General features: G+C 36.5%; 1 protein-coding gene across 2 annotated transcripts in view; it reads right to left on the bottom strand.

Annotated features, from left to right (window-relative positions):
* The window catches only part of NGLY1 (N-glycanase 1), a 68,618-nt gene that overhangs the window by 20,161 nt on the left and 30,037 nt on the right, over window positions 1-18,420 (bottom strand). For both annotated transcript variants that reach the window (XM_053599437.1, XM_053599436.1), the window contains exon 5: window positions 2,289-2,511. In XM_053599437.1, the coding sequence (XP_053455412.1) occupies window positions 2,289-2,511 (223 nt within the window). The remainder of the gene's footprint in view (window positions 1-2,288; window positions 2,512-18,420) is intronic.

Genomic DNA, 18,420 nt, shown 5'->3' on the forward strand with positions numbered 1-18,420 from the left:
TACAATCTTCGGTGGAAAATGGTTGAACAGTGGTATGCTTTCAAGGTGTTTGCAGTCCTAAAGAGAAAAGGAATTAACATGAATAACTGCAATATAGGGCAGAATGTGACACAAACACTCAGATTTAATGTTATGAAGAGTGTTTAGGATAAAGACCTTGTATTTGAACTGAGCTCTGAATGACAGAGAAGATTTGGACAGGCGGATTCTCTAAGAAATCTGCTTAAAGCATTAGCATTAAAGTGGTATAATTAGCTCATTATATTTAAAAGGTAAACAATTTTACTCAATAAAAAATTTAGCTCAGTTTAATCCAATTTTACTTAACATGTTATTTTTCTAATAATCATTTTGAATAAAATTTTATTTTTTTTCTTTAGTATTTAAAGGTGCTTGCTAATTTGGAAATTTTATTTTTTGACAATGTATCACTTTGTCACCCTGGGTAGAGTGCCATGGCATCACAGCTGACAGCAACTTTAAGTTTCTGGGCTGAAGTGATTCTCTTGCCTCAGTCCCCCAGGTAGCAGGGACTACAGGCGCCTGCCACAATGCCCAACTATTTTTAGAGATGGGGGTCTCGCTCTTACTCAGGCTGTCTCGAACTCTGTGAGCTCAAGCAATCCACCCACTTCGGCCTCCCAGATTGCTAGGATTACAGGTGTTAGGCACTACATCTGGCTGGAAATTGTTTTTTAGAAAGTATTTGCAACATTCTTCTCAAAAGTTACTCCAGTGATCAAGTGACACAACTGCAGAATACTACATTTTGCATATTGTGTTAAGAAAGGTTTTGAGCTTATACAGCTAAGAAGGAAAAGTGCCCCAAGTGAGCAGAGATATCAAACATGTGCCTGTGGGGGAAAGGAAACAGTGGCATGAATGAATCGGCCCTGCAATGTGAGGTTAATCAGATGCTCTTGCAATAAGCTAAGTGAATTTAGAACTTATGTAATTAAGTTACGGAAAAAAGCTGTACATTTGCATTATGGAATAATAACAATAGTTTTAGGGCAACCCATGTTCCACATTCAATACATACTACTATTGAAGTCTAAAGACCAGATTAACCTCTAATTGATAAAGTTCATCATCCCACTCTTAAACAAAGAGCAGCTAACAGTAAATTAATTGATTACAAAGGAAAATAATAACTCTTTGCATCAATATCTGTTTGCTCTGCCCTTCCACACTGCATTATTAGTTTACATCCACTGCCTAGATTTTATGAGAGATTTAATTACATATATTTTTTCTTCTAATCTTTGCAAATGTATGTTCAATGAAGAAATAACATAAACTAATTTTAAATAATTAGTGGATATTAGATTCTCTTTACAATTCTATATATTGTAGGGCTGGTTCCAAATTAGGGACAGAACTGAGTCAAGTCCCCAAAATCAGGTATTTCAAAAATGTGGTATCTTTTTTTATTAAATCATAGCTGTGTACATTGATATGATCATGAGGCATCATTCACTAGCTTCACAGACCGTTTACCAAGAAAAATGTGGTATCTTTTCTTGCCTGATAATACAACCAAACTTTGTAAATATTGCCAATTAAGAAAATGTGACAAGAAGCTTATAAGTTAAAGGATAGAAAAAGTTAAGTGAAAAATTAAAATTTCTTTTGTTTAAAATTTAGGGATATTTGGATAAGTTAGATTGGGCAGGGAAAGTACCTAATTAAAACAAACTTCTGTCTTTAAAAAGAAAATAATATGATACTTTTAACTTTCCATATTATCATATAATGATTATGCACAGCATTGTATTTATTATCAAAATGATCAGCATTATTAGTATTGTTATATGTGATCAATATTATTAAAGTTACTAGAAAGTTAAAAATTATCTATTAAAAAATGCAAGATTTATAGGATTAAACATACTATCACTATGTTTAATGCTATGACTATATTCAATTTATATTCTAGAACAAGATTTTATAAATTTCTTAAATGTCTTTTTGAAAAGATGGCAAATATTTTAGACTTTGCAGGTCATACATTCTCTTTCACCAGTATTTAACTCTGTTATTGTAGTGTGAAAAGAGTCTCGTACCATAAGTAAATGAATCAGCAATGGTCATGTTCTAATAAAACTTTATTTACAAAACCAGGAAATGGGCTGGATTTAGCCTCCCTGCCACAGTTTGCTCATGCGTGTTCTAGAGGAATATATTTTTAGTAATTTAAAGAAAGACTGAAAAAGAATTTCATATACTAAAAAATTCATGTCCAACCATTCAATTAAGAAATGACCCTTTCTTGTCTGAGTACCCACCTTGGGAATCGATTGCTCAACTGGCATGCATCACAGTAATGATCTTCCACATTGTTTGCACCCCACTTCAGCTCATCCTCATTGGGTAATAACGATTTGGTTCTAGACCTAGTCTGTCCACCACATTTATCGCACAACATGTTATTCACCCAGTGAAAAAATTCTTCCTTAAACCAGTGCAAAAGCTCCAGCAAAAGAAAGTCTTCACTACTTAAATTAGTACCTATGAAGTTAAAGGAGAGAACAAAGTAAGGTCCAAAGATGACAAAATCTAAAAATATCCACACGTTTATTCTCAAATATGGAGCTGAAATACATGAAAATAGTTGATATAAAAGGTTTTCACAAACAAGATGCAAGAAAGAATTGTCAGTATACTGAACTAGGCTGAAACACAATGACATGTTTAGAACAGTAGAATGTTTACCATGTAAATCTTCTAACTGACATTATGCATGAACAAGTGAGCTGACCACAATAACCTCTTAGGGAACCATGGTCAGTTTGGAATTGCTCCTGAAACACAAGGGAGGTAGAAAAATAGTCTGATTTTGAAAAACACTTAAAAATGGCTGCACTAAATTTGTTATCAGGTATGTACACAAGTAAATGTGAAACAATTACAAAATCACAGGCAGAAATCACAGTTTTAAAATCATTCTATTAGCTTTTCTACAATGGCTTCTACTGTACAATATAACCTCCCTGTGGATACTCATCCCAAAACACATAAAAACACAACCATGTCTATAGTGTATATAACAAGCCTAGCAAGTGAACCAGTATTACTATATACCTACTTCACCAAGTAAAAAGATATGCCCATGGTCATAAGACCATGGTATCTTAGGCAAGAAGGTGAAGGAAAAAGAATCAGAGATATACAGGGGGCTCTCATTTCTATCTTTAAAGTTTTATGCTTTATATTTATTTATCACTTTTAAAAAGTGGTAAAAATATATGTGAAGGAAATATATGGCATAATATGAAGATCTAATACAGTTTGATGTTGGTCATTGGTATCTGATATACTTTGTTCTTATATTTATGTTCAATGTTATTTCAAAATAAAAAAAAATATAGAAGAACAAAACCACAGAGAATATAAAAAGGCTAGAGATATAAAATGTTCCTAGATGGGAAAATTCAATATTTCTAAAATTGTTAATTCTTCACAAATTAATCCATAATTTAATGCAATCCCAATGAAAATTTTATAAAATAATTTTTTCATAAAATCTGACAAGCAAGCCACAAAATTCATTTAAAAGAAAAAATATACAGAATAACCAACACAACTTTGAATATGAACCATGAGATAAATTATCTACTGTGTATTTCAAAATACATCACAAAATCCTAATAATTAAAATATAACAATCACAATATTGGTGAATAAACAAATAGATCCATGCAGCAAAAGAAAGTACTGAGGTGGGAGAGGCACAGGGGAAAGGAATTCCAGCCAGGTGAAACAGCATAGGCATAGGATAGGAGTGGGAAAGCACATTCATGTTCAGGCATAGTCAATGTGGCAGACTGAGCATTGCACAAAGCTGGTTGGGTGGATTAAGGGGAAACAATATGGAATAGGTAGGTGGCCTGATTACTTTATAGCTTAATTCTAGAAGAGAAGGAGGGGTTCCAGAGGTGCTAAGGAGGAGAGAGAGGAATTATGGGAAGATGGCTGACTAGAAGCAGCTTTCGCAGAGGCTCATGCCCAAAAGGAGAGATATTGGACTGAAGTGGATGGAAGCCAAATGAGAGGAGCTCTGCATTGACAGGACTGAGTGAGTACACATCACCCAGGCTGAACCAAATAGAAACAAGAACAAACAATAATGAAGACACAAACTATCAAAACCTGTGGGATACTGCAAAGGCAGTTTTCAGAAGGAAATTTATAGCATTAGATGCCTTCATAAAGGAAACTGAAACAGCGCATGTCAGCAACCAAATGGGCCATCTCAAGCAACTGGAAAAGGAAGAACAATCTAATCCCAAACCCAACAGAAGAAAAGAAATAACCAAAATTACAGCAGAACTAACTGAAATTGAAAACAAAAGAATTATTCAGAAAATTAGTGAAACAAAAAGTTGGTTCTATGGAAAGATTAATAAAATTGATAAACCCTTGGCTAGATTAACCAGAAATAGAAAAACAAGATCTCTAATAACTACGATCAGAAATGATAAAAGGGAAAAAACAACAGATGCCACATAAATACAAAAGATTCTCAATAATTACTACAAAAACTCTATTCCCAGAAATATGAAAATGTAGAGGAGATGGACTCATAGCTGTAACCATAATACTTTCCCAAACTCAACCAGAAATATTTAGAAGTCTTGAATAGACCAATATCAAGTACTGAAATAGCATCAATTATACAAAATACCCACAAAAAGAAAAGCCCTGAACCAGATGGTTTCATGAATGTTCAAAGAGGAACTAGTTCCTTTAATGAATAAACTTTTCCAAAATATAGAGAAAGAAGGAATCCTCCCAACACATTCTATGAAGCAAATATCACCCTGATCCCCAAACCAGGAAAGAATCCAAAAAAAAAGAGAAAACTATAGACCAATATCATTAATGAATATTGATACAAAAATATTCAAGAAGATATTAGCAAACAGAATACAACAACACATTTAAAAGATTACATACCATGATCAAGGGGGCTTTATCCCAGACACACAAGGTTGGTTCAACATACACAAATCTATAAATATAATACACCACATAAATAGAATAAAAAACAAAGACCATAGGATTCTTTCAATTGATGCAGAAAAGGCTTTTGACAATATCCAGCATCCTTTCATGATAAAAACACTCAAGAAAATAGGCTTAGAAGGAACATTCATTAAGCTGATAGAGGTTATCTACACCAAACCCACAGCCAATATCATATTGAATGGAGTAAACTGAAAAGCATTCCCACTGAAATCTGGAACCAGACAAGGATGCCCACTGTCTCCACTGCTATTTAACATAGTGTTGTAAGTCCTAGCCATAGCAATCAGGCAAGAGAAGAAGATCAAAGGAATCCAAATGGGGGCAGAGGAGGTCAAACTCTCCCTCTTCACAGATGCCATGATCTTATACCTGGAAAACCCTGGGGATTCAACTACAAAGCTCTTAAAAGTGATCAAGGAATATAGCAGCATCTCAGGTTACAAAATCAATACCCACAAATCAGTAGCCTTTGTATACGCTGACAATTGTCAAGCTGAGAACAAAATCAAAGACTCTATTCCTTTTACAATAGCACCAAAGAAGATGAAATACCTGGGAATATGTCTAACAAAAAATGTGAAAGATCTCTATAAAGAGAAATATGAAACTCTGAGAAAAGAAATAGCAGAAGATGTCAACAAATGGAAGGACATACCATGCTCATGGCCGAGAAGAATCAACATCGTTAAAATGTCTACACCACCCAAAGCAATCTACAGATTTAATGCAATCCCCATCAAAGGACCAATGTCATTCGTTAAAGATCTTGAAAAAATAGTATTTCAATTCATACAGAACCAGAAAAAACCCCGAATAGCAAATGCAGTTCTTACAAAAACAGATCTGGAGGCACCACTTTGCCACTATATTACATAGCTATAGTGATAATAGCATGGTACTGGCACAAAGATAGAGACACAGATCTATGGAATAAGATAGAGAATCTAGAGATGAACCCAGCCACATATCCTCATGTAATCTTTGAGAAGCCTAACAAAAGCATGCAATTGGGAAAAGAAACCTTATTTAACAAATGGTGCTAGGAGAATGGTTATCCACATGCAGAAGACTGAAACTGGACTCACACCTCTCACCATTGACAAAAATTGATTCTCGTTGGATACAAAATTTAAATTTAAGACATGAAACAATTAAAATTCTAGAAGAGAGTGTTGGGAAAACACTGGAAGATACTGGCCTGTGAAAAAACTTTATGAGGAAGATCCCCCCAACTCCGCCCCCAGCAATTGCAACAACACCAAAAATAAATAACTAAGGTTTGATCAAGCTAAAAAGCTTTTGCACAGCTCAAACAGAACAAACAGACAGCCCTCAGAATGGAAGATTTCTGCATGTTATGAATCTGACAAAGGCCTGATAACTAGAATCTACCGAGAATTAAAATTAAACAGTAAGAAAAGTGTAAACAACCCTCTCTATAAGTGGGCAAGTGATTTGAACAGAAACTTTTCCAAGGATGACAAACGAATGGCCAATAAACACATGAAAAAATGCTCGTCTTTAATTATCAGAGAAATGCAAATCAAAACCACTCTAAGATATCACCTAACACCAGCAAGATTAGTCCACATCACAAGGTCCCAGAACACCAGACGCTGGAGTGGATGTGGAGAGAAGGGAACACTTCTGTACTGCTGGTAGGATTGCAAACTAATACAGACTTTGTGGAGAGAAGTATGCAGAATCCTCAGAGATCTTCCATTTGACTCTGCAATTCCATTACTAGGTATCTACCCAGAAGAACAAAAATAATTTTACCACAAAGACATGTGCACTAGAATGTTTACTGTAGCTCAATTCATAATTGCCAAATTATGGAAGCAACCTAAGTGCCCATCAACCCATGAATGGATCAACAAACTGTGGTATATGTATACCATGGAATATTATTCAGCCATTAAAAAAGATGGAGATTTTACATCTTTTACATTTACCTGGATGGAGTTGAAATATATTCTTCTTAGTAAAGTATTGCAAGAATGGAAAAAGAAATATCAATGTACTCCATACTAATATGAAATCAGTATATAAACAATTATATGTTCCTAAGAACAATAAAACACAATTATAGTACAGTTTGGGGGTAGAGAAAAGCGGGAGGGGGAAGGAGAGAGGATGTGTGGCAGAAGGAGAGAGGGTATGATGTGGGATCTCACCTAATGTGCACATTGTGAGGTTGTATAACATGTCCCCTGGGTGAGGGGCTCTTCTACAAATGGAACTTTACCCTGGAAGTGAGAGCAATGTAACCTAAATACGGTACCCTGATATTAATTTGAATAAAGTTTAAAAAAAAGTACTGAAAGACAGAGTTGTAAGCAAACATACGGTATTTAATAAAGTTAGAATTTCAAAGCAGTTCTAAGAGGATATATAAATGATACTAGAACAAGCAGCTGTCAAGTATCAGGTCACTATCATACTTCATTCATTAAAAAAAAAATCTCAGCTATTGATTGACCTACTTATTCTGAATACTATAAAGTAGTAGTAGAAGTATTAAGAGAATATAGTTATGACTACGGATTAGGAACGATCGTCTTATTGTAAAATCAATAATAGAAAAAAATTGGGCGTAATGGCTCACACCTACCCGTAATCCTAGCATTCTGGGAGGCCAAGGCAGGTAGACCGCTTGAGCTCAGAAGTTCAAGACCAGCCTGAGCAAGGGCAATACCACACCTCTACTAAAAACAGAACAACTAGCCTGCTCTTGTGGCAAGCACCTGTAGCTCTAGCTACTTGAAAGGCTGAGGCAAGAAGATCACTTGCCAAGGAGTGCCAAGGATCCTTGGGCCAAGGAGTTTGAGGTTACTGTGAGTTGTGATGCCACAGCACTCTACCCAGGGCGACAAAGTGAGACTCTGTCTCAAAAAAAAAAAAAAAAAAGGAAAGAAAGAAAAGAAAAAAATTAAATTTTATGTTAAAATTAAAAATTTTTGAATTTCAAAAGATACACTAAAATAAACAAAGAACACTTAGATAAAAAATTACTTGTCTAACAAAGAAAAGCATCTAAAATACATAAAGAATTTATACAAATCAGTAAGAATATTAATCCATTAGAAAAATTTATGAAGTCTGTAAAAGAAATTCGGTAATTTCACTAAGTGAAAACTTAGACACTTTTGGTACAGCCTGGAAGGCATTTTGTTTGGCAGGATCCATTACAGTCTAAAACTGTCACACACTAGATACTTTTGGTATCTATCTCAGGAGACATGCTTCACAAGAATTTCCAATGCTGTAGCTTTTAGAATAGAGAAAAAGAGTAAACAACGTCAATGCTCATCAACAGGGAATTACATAAATAACAGTGTATGTGTACTATAAAACACTAACAAGAGCAGAAAAGGCTCCCGAGATGTATTTGTAAATGAAAAATATCAAAGAGCTAAATATATATAATACATTTATGTAAAACCCACAAAAGTTAAATTCATTCATTTTTATAACTATTTATAGGTATGAATATGCAAAATAGGAGATGGAAAAAAACCACCTCATATAATAACTATTACCCACGAAAGAAAAATAGGACGGAATGGCAGGGAAACTGGCTTTTACTTAAAGTGTGAGTTTTCCAACAAGAAGATATCCACGAATTAGTTACATTAGAAGTGAACACTTACAGAGTACTAGTATCCCCTCCTCCTTACAAATAGCAGCTAGAGTAAACTTTTTAAAAATGCAGGCCAGATTATGACACTACAAACCTTCCAATGGGTTTTCATCTCATTCAGAATAAAATTCAAAGTCCTTACTCTTTGTTTTTTTTAGCTGGGCCCGTGTGATAGACTAAAAAATGGCCCTTCAAAAAGATATCCATGGAGTCTTCAAAGAACTAAAGTAGATTTTCAATTTGATCCTGCAATCTCATTTCTAAGTATATACTCAAAAGAAAGAAGTCATTTTATCATAAGAACATTTGCACTCAATTGTTTATAGCAGCCCAACTTACAATTGCAAAGATATGGAAATAGCCCAAGTGCCCTTCAACACAAGAATAGATAAATAAACTACTGCATATGTATACTATGGAATACTTCCTATTCAGTCATAAAAAAAGATGGAGACTTTTTTTTTTTTTGAGACAGAGCCTCAAGCTGTCACCCTGGGTAGAGTGCCATGGCATCATAGCTCACAGCAACCTCCAACTCCAGGGCTCAAGCGAGTCTCCTGCCTCTGCCTCCCAAGTAGCTGGGACTACAGGTACCCGCCACAATGCCCATCTATTTTTTTATTGCAGCCGTTATTGTTGTTTGGTGGGGCCGGGCTGGATTCGAACCTGCCAGCTCAGATGTATGTGGCTGGTGCCTTAGCCGCTTGAGCCACAGGCGTAGAGCCAGGAGACTTTCTATCTTTTGTTACAACTTGAATGGATTTAGAGAACACTTTCCTAAGTATCACAAAAATGGAAAATCAATTATCCTATGTACCCAATACAAATTGAAATTTGTGGATTAACAACAATGTGCACAAATGAGAGAAAAACTTAAACTCAAAAGGGGAAAAGGGGGGCTTGGTAAGTCTCCACCTAACAGGTGCAATGTATGGGTAAATGACACACTTCTTGGGTAAAGTCCAAAACTACAGCTTGGACTCTATCTTACAAATTTAAACAATGTAACCTAATCATATGTACCTTCATATTAATCCAAAATAAATTTAAAAATACATATATAATACAGCACTTTAGCTAAGTGCCTAAAAAAGAAAAAAAAAAAGATATTCATGTCCTAATCCCTATAGTCTATGAAATGGAAAAAAAAAAAAAGTAAGAAAAAAGAAGTCTTTGCAAGTATGATGAAGTTAAGGCTCTTCAGACAGGGGGATTATCCTGGAGTATCTGGACAGGCCCTAAATTCAAGCACAAGTAACCTCTTAAGAAGAAAGCAAATGGGTATTTTACACACAGAGGAGAAGGCGATGTGAACATGGGGTGGAGAGAGATTTGAAGATACTGGCCTTGAAGACTGGAGAGATGCAGCCACCAAAAGCTGAAGAGGCAAAGGAGCATGGTTCCGCTGACACCGTGCTTTGAGCCTAGGTTAATGATTTTGGAATTTTGCTTCCAGAATGTTAGAGAATAAATTTGTTTTTTTAATTCACCATGTTTGTGGTAATTTGTGATAGCAGCCACAAGAAACTCCATCTGCCCATTATCTCTCTGACCTCAAACCCTACCTCTATCTGTTTTGTTCATTCTGCTACAGCCACACTACCCTCCCTGCCATCCCTTAAACATGTCAAACACTCCCACCTCAGGCTGCCTTTGCAATTGGTAGTGCCCTCTACCTAAAAGGGAAATCACTGTTTTTCAGAGAAGCCCTTAATAATCGTATACCAAACACCATTCTTTCTAGTCACTTACTCTCTAATCTGTTATTCTGTTTGTCTTCCTGACATAATTACTTGACATAGTTGAGCACTGTTTTTTTTGTCCTCCTTTTTTTTAGCCTTAATAGCAGGTACTTTATTATGTTCACATTTATATCCTCAATACTTAGAACTGTGCTTGTTATAAAACAGGTGCTCAGTAAATATTTGAAAGAATGTTAGAAAGACGAAATAAGCCTCAAAATATTACTTAGAATCAGTAATGTTCACCAAATAGTCATCATCAAGACAGTTAAAGAAGGGAAAAAAGACAGCCAATTTGCAGTTCTGTGTTACATACTCTAAGCATACGTCAAGTTTCTACCTGGAAGTATAACTACCTAACAGTGAGACCAGTGAGGGTCAGTGTTTCTCAGTTAAGTAATATCCTTACTCATTGCTCAGAGAAATGCAAATGGATTCCTGTATGTATAGGACAAGAGGAGCTCAGAAATCTGACATGGGGGTTAATGAGAGCTCTGACTTAGATCCTAAATTCAGTGAAGAAAACATCTAGAGTGTGGAGAGTTTATTTTAAAAGTATAATTAAGACTTCATATTTATAAATTTAGCATCTTCAAAAATACCATATAAATATAGATTTCTAGTAACTTCTCAGTGACACCATAAAAAGAAGCAGCTTAGCTCTAAATCCACCCTCTGAAATCACTGACATCAATGTACAAGAAAGAGAAATGAGAAGACAATGAGGGAAAACATCAGTAGAGGTAGCCCCATGTCTATACACACCTTTAAGATTCAATATTCTACATACCATGTCTTCATACACTATTTAGTAGGCCAACTTATACTGTTAGCACTTTTCTAAAATGACAAGGTTCTTTGTCTTCTAAAAAGTGTCTTACTTGTATCTGAAACAATCATGAAAAATATTCAAACTACCAGGCCAGAGCTATTAAATCCTGCTTCTCCTTAATTGTCTCTGCAGATACTTCAGTGGGCAGGGATACAAGGGCTCCACTTCTGCTTCAAATCCGGACACTTTTCCTAGTTCACAAACCCAGAATAAGATTTTGTCTGAGGAAGACAAAAGAGCCCACAAGGAAAGAGAAAAAAAAAAAAAAATCAAGAAACTAGCCAGTAGAGGCTTTGTCAATATTTCAATGCCAGGCAGTGGCTGGGGCAGAGACTGCTGGTTGCCACATAATATCCATTTGTCACTTCTTCCTTATTTATACAGTTTTAATTTGGGAGGGGATGGCAATGCACCATAGAAGACTATATGCCCCAGCCTCCCCTGCAGCTAAGTGAGGCTAAAATACTCAGCTTTGTATCACTCCAAGAAAGGCAACTTCAAGAGAATAGGCTCAGATTAGAGACAGAACCTTTTTGCTTTTTCTCCCTTTCTTCTTCCTGATTTCTGGTCCATAACAGCTGGAGCTCCAGCATCCATTCTGGACTACGAGGTAACATGAAGAATGGAAATAATGTATGCCAGAGTCAAAAGACAGAGGCACCTAAGTCTTTAATGATATAGCACACCATTAGCATCAGCCTGCCTATCCCTTGATGATTTCTTATACAACAAAGTAATCACTCCGAAGACACTGGAGTCATTATTATTCCTAGCCCAATCTAACCCTAGTTTACAAATTCATTATGCCTATCATACCACTTATTTCACTATATGTTTATATTCTCTTCACTTATCACTCTAATATCTTATTGTGTTTCTAAAACATTGCCATTCTATAGAATTTTCAGCAACAATGGAAATAATCCATATTTCTACTGTTCAATAGGGCTGCCATGAACCATTTGTGGTTATTTGGTACCTGAAATGTGGTATGACTTAAGAACTCAATTTTTAATTTAAATTAATTTGAACGTAAATATCCCCATGTGGCTTATATTACACAGTTTTCTAGAACCACTTCTTTTTTCTTTCTTTTTTTAATTTTTTTGAGACAGAGTCTCACTGGGGCAGAGTGCTGTGGCATCACAGCTCACATCAACCTCAAATTCTTGGGCTCAAGCAATTCTCTTGCCTCAGCTTCCCAAGTAGCTGGGACTACAGTGGAGGGGAAGCCTAGATATTTTTAGAAATAAGGTCTCACTCTGGCTAGATATTTTAGAGATGAGGTCTCGCTCTGGCTCAGGCTGGTCTCGAACACGTGAGCTCAGGCCTTCCAGAATGCCGGGATTACAGGTGTGAACCACCACAGCCCCTGGCCCCTCCTCTGCCTTTTCAATCTCATTTACTTGCATGGCTCCACCTAACACCTTTAAGCAAATTTCAAAGCTTAACTTTTTATAGAAATTCCCAGGCTTATGTTTTCACCTGACAGTCCAGAGCATATCCAGCAAGTACCATAAAAACCAGGCTCTTCCTTTCCCTTCAAAACCTATTCCTGCTGACTCCTCTAATTTTCTAGTTGTTTAGATTCAAAAGTAGCCAGTCATCTTTGACATTTTCCTTGTGTATACACAATTCCTTGTCATAACAAGTGCAAATACCACCTATTCTATCACTGGAACATTTTTCACATCTATCTTTTCTGTTGCAGTCCCCATATCTTGCTCATCCTCTTCTTATGTAAATTTGATTACCATCATGTTTTAATTCTTCTCTCCTTTCACTTTTTTGATTCTTACTCACCGTATAAACTATTATTAGAGTAATCGTCCTTAAACACAGTTCTTGCATCACTCACTCAAAGCTTCAATGTTTAACTCTGCTCAATCAAGTATTCAAGAACACCTAATTTCCTTGAAAAATCATTTTCACAGGCGGCAACTGTGGCTAAGTGGATAGGGTGCCGGCCCCATGTACCAAGGGTGGTGGGTTTGAACCTGGCGCCGGCCAAACTGCAACAACAAAAAAATAGCCGGGCATTGTGGCGGGCACCTGCAATCCCAGCTACTGGGGAGGCTGAGGCAAGAGAATTGCCTAAACCCAGGAGTTGGAGGTTGCTGTGAGCTGTGACGCCACAGGACTTTACCAAGGGTGATAAAATGAGACTCGGTCTCTTAAAAAAAAAAAAAAAAGAAAGAAAAATCATTTTTACTTCCTGCAGATGAATGAGGCTATGTAACATTTTTGGTATATGTTTAATCATGGTAATCATATATTCAATAACATTAGCCTTTTGGCTAAGGTATATGCTTCCTCTGAATTTCTTTGGTCCTTGTTTTCTATTTCAAATCTTATTAGAAATAACTTTTGTTTCATTTACCTCTAATTTTCTGAAACAGTAAAAAAGAAACTCAGTATAAAGTGCTCTGCCTGGAATTCAATGTCAACCAAATTACAATGTCCACTATTGCTTTACACACACATGCCCTGCCCTGCACACAGCTAAACTGGACTGCTCACTACTCTACAAATAGAGTCTGTAGTTTTCCACCTGCATGCATGTTGATCACAACACTTGAAAGAAAATCTCTGCCTTAGCATGTCCTTTGACATATCAGGTTATAAATCCCAAATATCCTTCATGATCTTTATAAAAAGCCCAATCTGTTAATGATTTTCATATTACCCCACTACCAACTCGATGTGTTGTTTCTTGCCTATTTCAACTAAAACTTTTTAAGTATCAAAGGATATATACAAAACTCTTAAAAGTTGTACTCTAGCTATGATTAAATAAAAATAATTTCAAAAAGCATAAAAAAAAGTTGTACTCCAAAGTGATGAAATTATGGACAGTTTATCTTCTTTCCATTTTTCACATTTTTTATAAAAAACACATTACTTTTATAAAAAAGAAGGAAAAACACTGGGATGAATGTTAGCAGAAACCATCAGCACATTTTTATGTGAAATGGACTTGAAATCTTAGCTAATGGACTTGAATAATTCTTAGTACATTGACAAGACCATTCCCGCTGTGATGACAGATGGACAAATCCGTCAGAATAACGATACTATTCCCCAACTAATTCTTTTCTTTTGAGATCAGAGTCTCACTCAGTCACCTGGGATAGAGTACAGAGGTATCATAGCTCACTGCAGACTCAAACTCCTGACTCAAGCCTCTCAAGTAGCTGGGCCTATGGGCACACATCACCATGCCTGGCTAATTTTTCTATTTTTAGTAGAGACAGGGATCTTGTTCTTGCTCTTGCTCAGGCTGGTCTTGAATTGGTGAGCTCAAGTAGTCCTCCCACCACACCCAGTCACTAATTCTCCTTTTTGAGGATTTTTGTTCCTTGAGCAATTTCCTAACTATTACTTGCCTAGAGGGATAGAATGAGGAAGACACAAACAAGAGCATTCCCTCTCTGAGATATTTCTCATTGCAACTTACTCATTTGGCAACATAATGTTTCTAAAATTGTACTTGATACATTACATTTGGTGGGTTCTGCTTCACACTCAGTTGTTCTTTATATTTTAATTCTCATCCACTGTTCAGCTGCTTCTTAAGGCAGGGCTATATAACTGTTTCTCCCCTGCAGGGCCCAGTCCAAATACTCAAACAGAGAACATGTTCATTAAGTACCTGATAAACAGACATTTATGTAAGGCTTCATATAAAGGACCACAGCAATGTGAAGGTGGATAGGGCCTTCGTGATCACGTATTAGTGCAAGAAGAGAAGAACTGTCTCAAGATCAATAGACCTATAGCAGAAATAAGTCTAAGGCCCAGGCCAGTTATCAAAAATAAGGAAATGACACAGTATCACAGTAGAATGAAGACAAAAATTACCAAAATACAAGAGATAGCAACATATCTAAATGACATACATGAAACCCGAATAACGACTCGTGAAAAAAAAAAAAAGGAAAAACCCAGCGGGTGCCACGGTGAGCGAGCGCCTGTAATCCCAGCGGCTTCCTGAGGCTGAGGCAGCGGGGTGCCCGCAGCCCGAGTCTGAGGTTGTGGTGAGCTACCACGCCCACTGCGCTCTGCTCAGGGGCATAGGGTGGGACCCTGTCTCAACAAAAAAAAGAAAGAAAAAGACACATACAGTTAGTCCTCAAGAGAAATTCCTGGTTTCTCTACAAAGCAGGAGTTGACACAGCCCTAAAATAATAAAAAGCTGAACTGAAAAATCAATGACTTTTCTTGGATCCATTAAAGATCTAGGGTCACAAGGAAGACGATCACTCTATAATCCAGAGAGACAGGCAAATACAGAAAAATCACAAACAAGATCCTGCTTACATAAAGCAGAAGCCACTGGAGCCATAAACTAGTAAGAACACTTAAATGGTAATTTTGACAAACTGCTGGACGCTGAGTATGTACTAGCTTGAAAGGGAGAAATGCAGTCTTGGGAAAGGTCTCCATGCTTTGGTGCATTTTGTCTCCAGGAACCCTACCAGGCTGTCATGATGAAGAAACAGGAAAGACCCCTTTGTGACTTGAGGAAGGAGAAGGAAAGAGTAAGAACCATGAAGTATTCTCTACAATTAAGGACTACTCTTTCAGGAAAAAGATTTTACCAGAGCCTTTTCTGAACTGGGGAAGGGCACTTACCCAACTGCAGTGTGTTGTTCAGGCATTTAAGCAAACTCACCCCCTTGACTGAGATTTTTAATACTGATATCAAAAGATTACAGAAGGTTCTCCCTCCCTATATCTTACCATTGTACTATACCCCCAAAGGGCTACAGTACAATGATTGTGATTACAACATGTACAGGATACACACTCTAAGGAGGAGTTCTCAGGGAAGCCCAAAGACAACAGGGGAGACAAGAATACCAGAGGCATCAAAGCTTCTGACACCTACAACTATTGGAAAAGCAAGGAACAGAACATTAATATAACTGTGGGAAATTTCAAAATGGAACAGAACATCTAAGAACTGTGGCAAATTAAGGAAGAGAGCTAAATGAAAGTAAAATAAAATATGGCACTGAGCTATCAGAAGGAAAAGAGAGAAAGAAGCAGAAGCAATATCTGAAGTAGAAAGGTCGGAATTTTCAAAAAACTAATACAATACCAAACCACAATACAGGAAGCTCAGAGAACCCCAAGCAGGATAAATCTTCATCTTGGCATATTTTATTCAAATTGCAGAGAAACAAAACAGAGTGAAAATCCCATTTTTGTTTTTTTAATTTCTTCCTTCCCTCCTCACTGAAAATCTTGAATAAGGAATATGGACAGAAAATATAGTATGCAGACTTTTTATCAGCAACAATGCAAAAAGAGAAAACAAAGTGAAATATTTAAAGTATGTAGAGAAAAAGCCCACCAGCCTAGAGTTCTATATCTCAGTAATATTATCCAGCAAAAGTGAAGGAAAAATAAATACTTTCTCAGGGAAACGAAAACTAAGGAAATTCACCTCTAGCAGAACTGCTCCAAAAGAAATATAAGAAAATAGTATAGGTTAGAAACTTGGATCTGCATGAACAAAGGAAGAACATCGGACAATAAACAGATGAAAATAACATAAAATCACTTATTTTTCTTACTTAATCTAAAAAACTACTTTAAATAATAATAATAGCAATGTGTTGGGAGATTGCCATCTACAGATAAGTGAAACAAATGATGGGAATATCACAGGGCACTGATTTCCAACTTTTCAGCATCAGGGACTAGTTTCATGGAAGACAATTTTTCCACAGGACAGGGGTAGTGTGAGGGATGTTTTTGGGATGATTCAAGAACATTACATTTATTGTACAGTTTATTTCTATTATTATTACATTGTAACATATAATGAAATAATTATACACCTCACCGTTAACACTCAATCAGAGGAAGCCCAGAGCTTGTTTTCCAGCCAACTACATATTATGGTCCCAGCCCTAGCATCACCACCTCAGCTCCACCTCAGATCATCAGGGATTACATCCTCATAAGGAGCTCACAACCTAGATCCCTTGCCTACAGTTTGTGGTAGAGTTCATGCTCCTATGAGAATCTGATGCCACCGCCAACCAGACAGGAGGCCAAGCTCAGGCAATGATGTGAGCAATGGGGAGCAGCTGTAAATACAGATGAAGCTTCACTGGCTCACCTCTTGCTGTGAGAGGCCTGGTTCCTAACAGACCATGCACAGGTATTGGTCCACGGCCCAGGGGTTGGGGACTGCAGTCATAAGGGACAGGAGGAAAGAACTGGAACAATTCTATTAAAAGGCACCTGCAACTTTACATAAAACAGAATAGCGTTTTTGAAGGAGGACTAAGATTAGTTTAAAATATTTATTGTAAACCAGGGCAATTGCCAAAAAAAAAAAAAAAAAAAAAATGAATAATGCTCCAGAAATTACAGTGTTAAGAAATGACTTAAGAAATAAAAAGCAATTACATAAAAACTCAAAGTAAAAATGCTATACTTGGGACAATTTAATAACTCAAATCCCAAAGGCCATGAAAACAATACTAAAAAATTTGGGGTGATGAATATAGCAGGTATTATTCTGAGTTGTTTACATATATATACTAACTCATTTTTTCTTAAAATTATCATTCATATTTTAAACAAAAAAACTGAGGCATGAGATTAAATTATTTGCTCAGTGATATAGAACAGCAGAACTGAGTTTACACAAAGACACTTGGCTTCAGATCCACTTTTTTTTTTTTGGTGATCTTCCTGCCTCAGCCTCCCAAATAGCTGGACTACAGGCATTTTCCACCTTGTCCAGCTAATTTTTTATAATTTTTTGTAGAGATGAGGTCTCCCTGTGTTACTCAGGCTAGTCCTAACTCCTGGCCTCAACTAATCTTTCTACCTTGGCCTCCAAAGTGTTGGGATTACAGGTGTGAGCCACCGTACTTGACCTCAAAACCTAGTCTTAATTAGTAAATAACGTCTATTAACAATAGTGAGTCAATGGCCTAGACTCTACTGACATGGATTAACTCTAAACATGGTTTAGAACTTACATTAACATTCACTAATTCAGGTCTCTCTTTCCTCTTCTTCTTCATGAAAGGGACCCACTTCCAACTCTCTTTGGAAGTGTTCTAAACTTTCTCTTAAATAAAAGTTCTCTTTGTTACACTGAAAAAAAATTTAGGAATTCATATTCACAAATGATACCATCACAT

This window comes from Nycticebus coucang, chromosome 8, assembly GCF_027406575.1.
Source record: "Nycticebus coucang isolate mNycCou1 chromosome 8, mNycCou1.pri, whole genome shotgun sequence".
Classification (NCBI taxonomy): domain Eukaryota; kingdom Metazoa; phylum Chordata; class Mammalia; order Primates; family Lorisidae; genus Nycticebus; species Nycticebus coucang.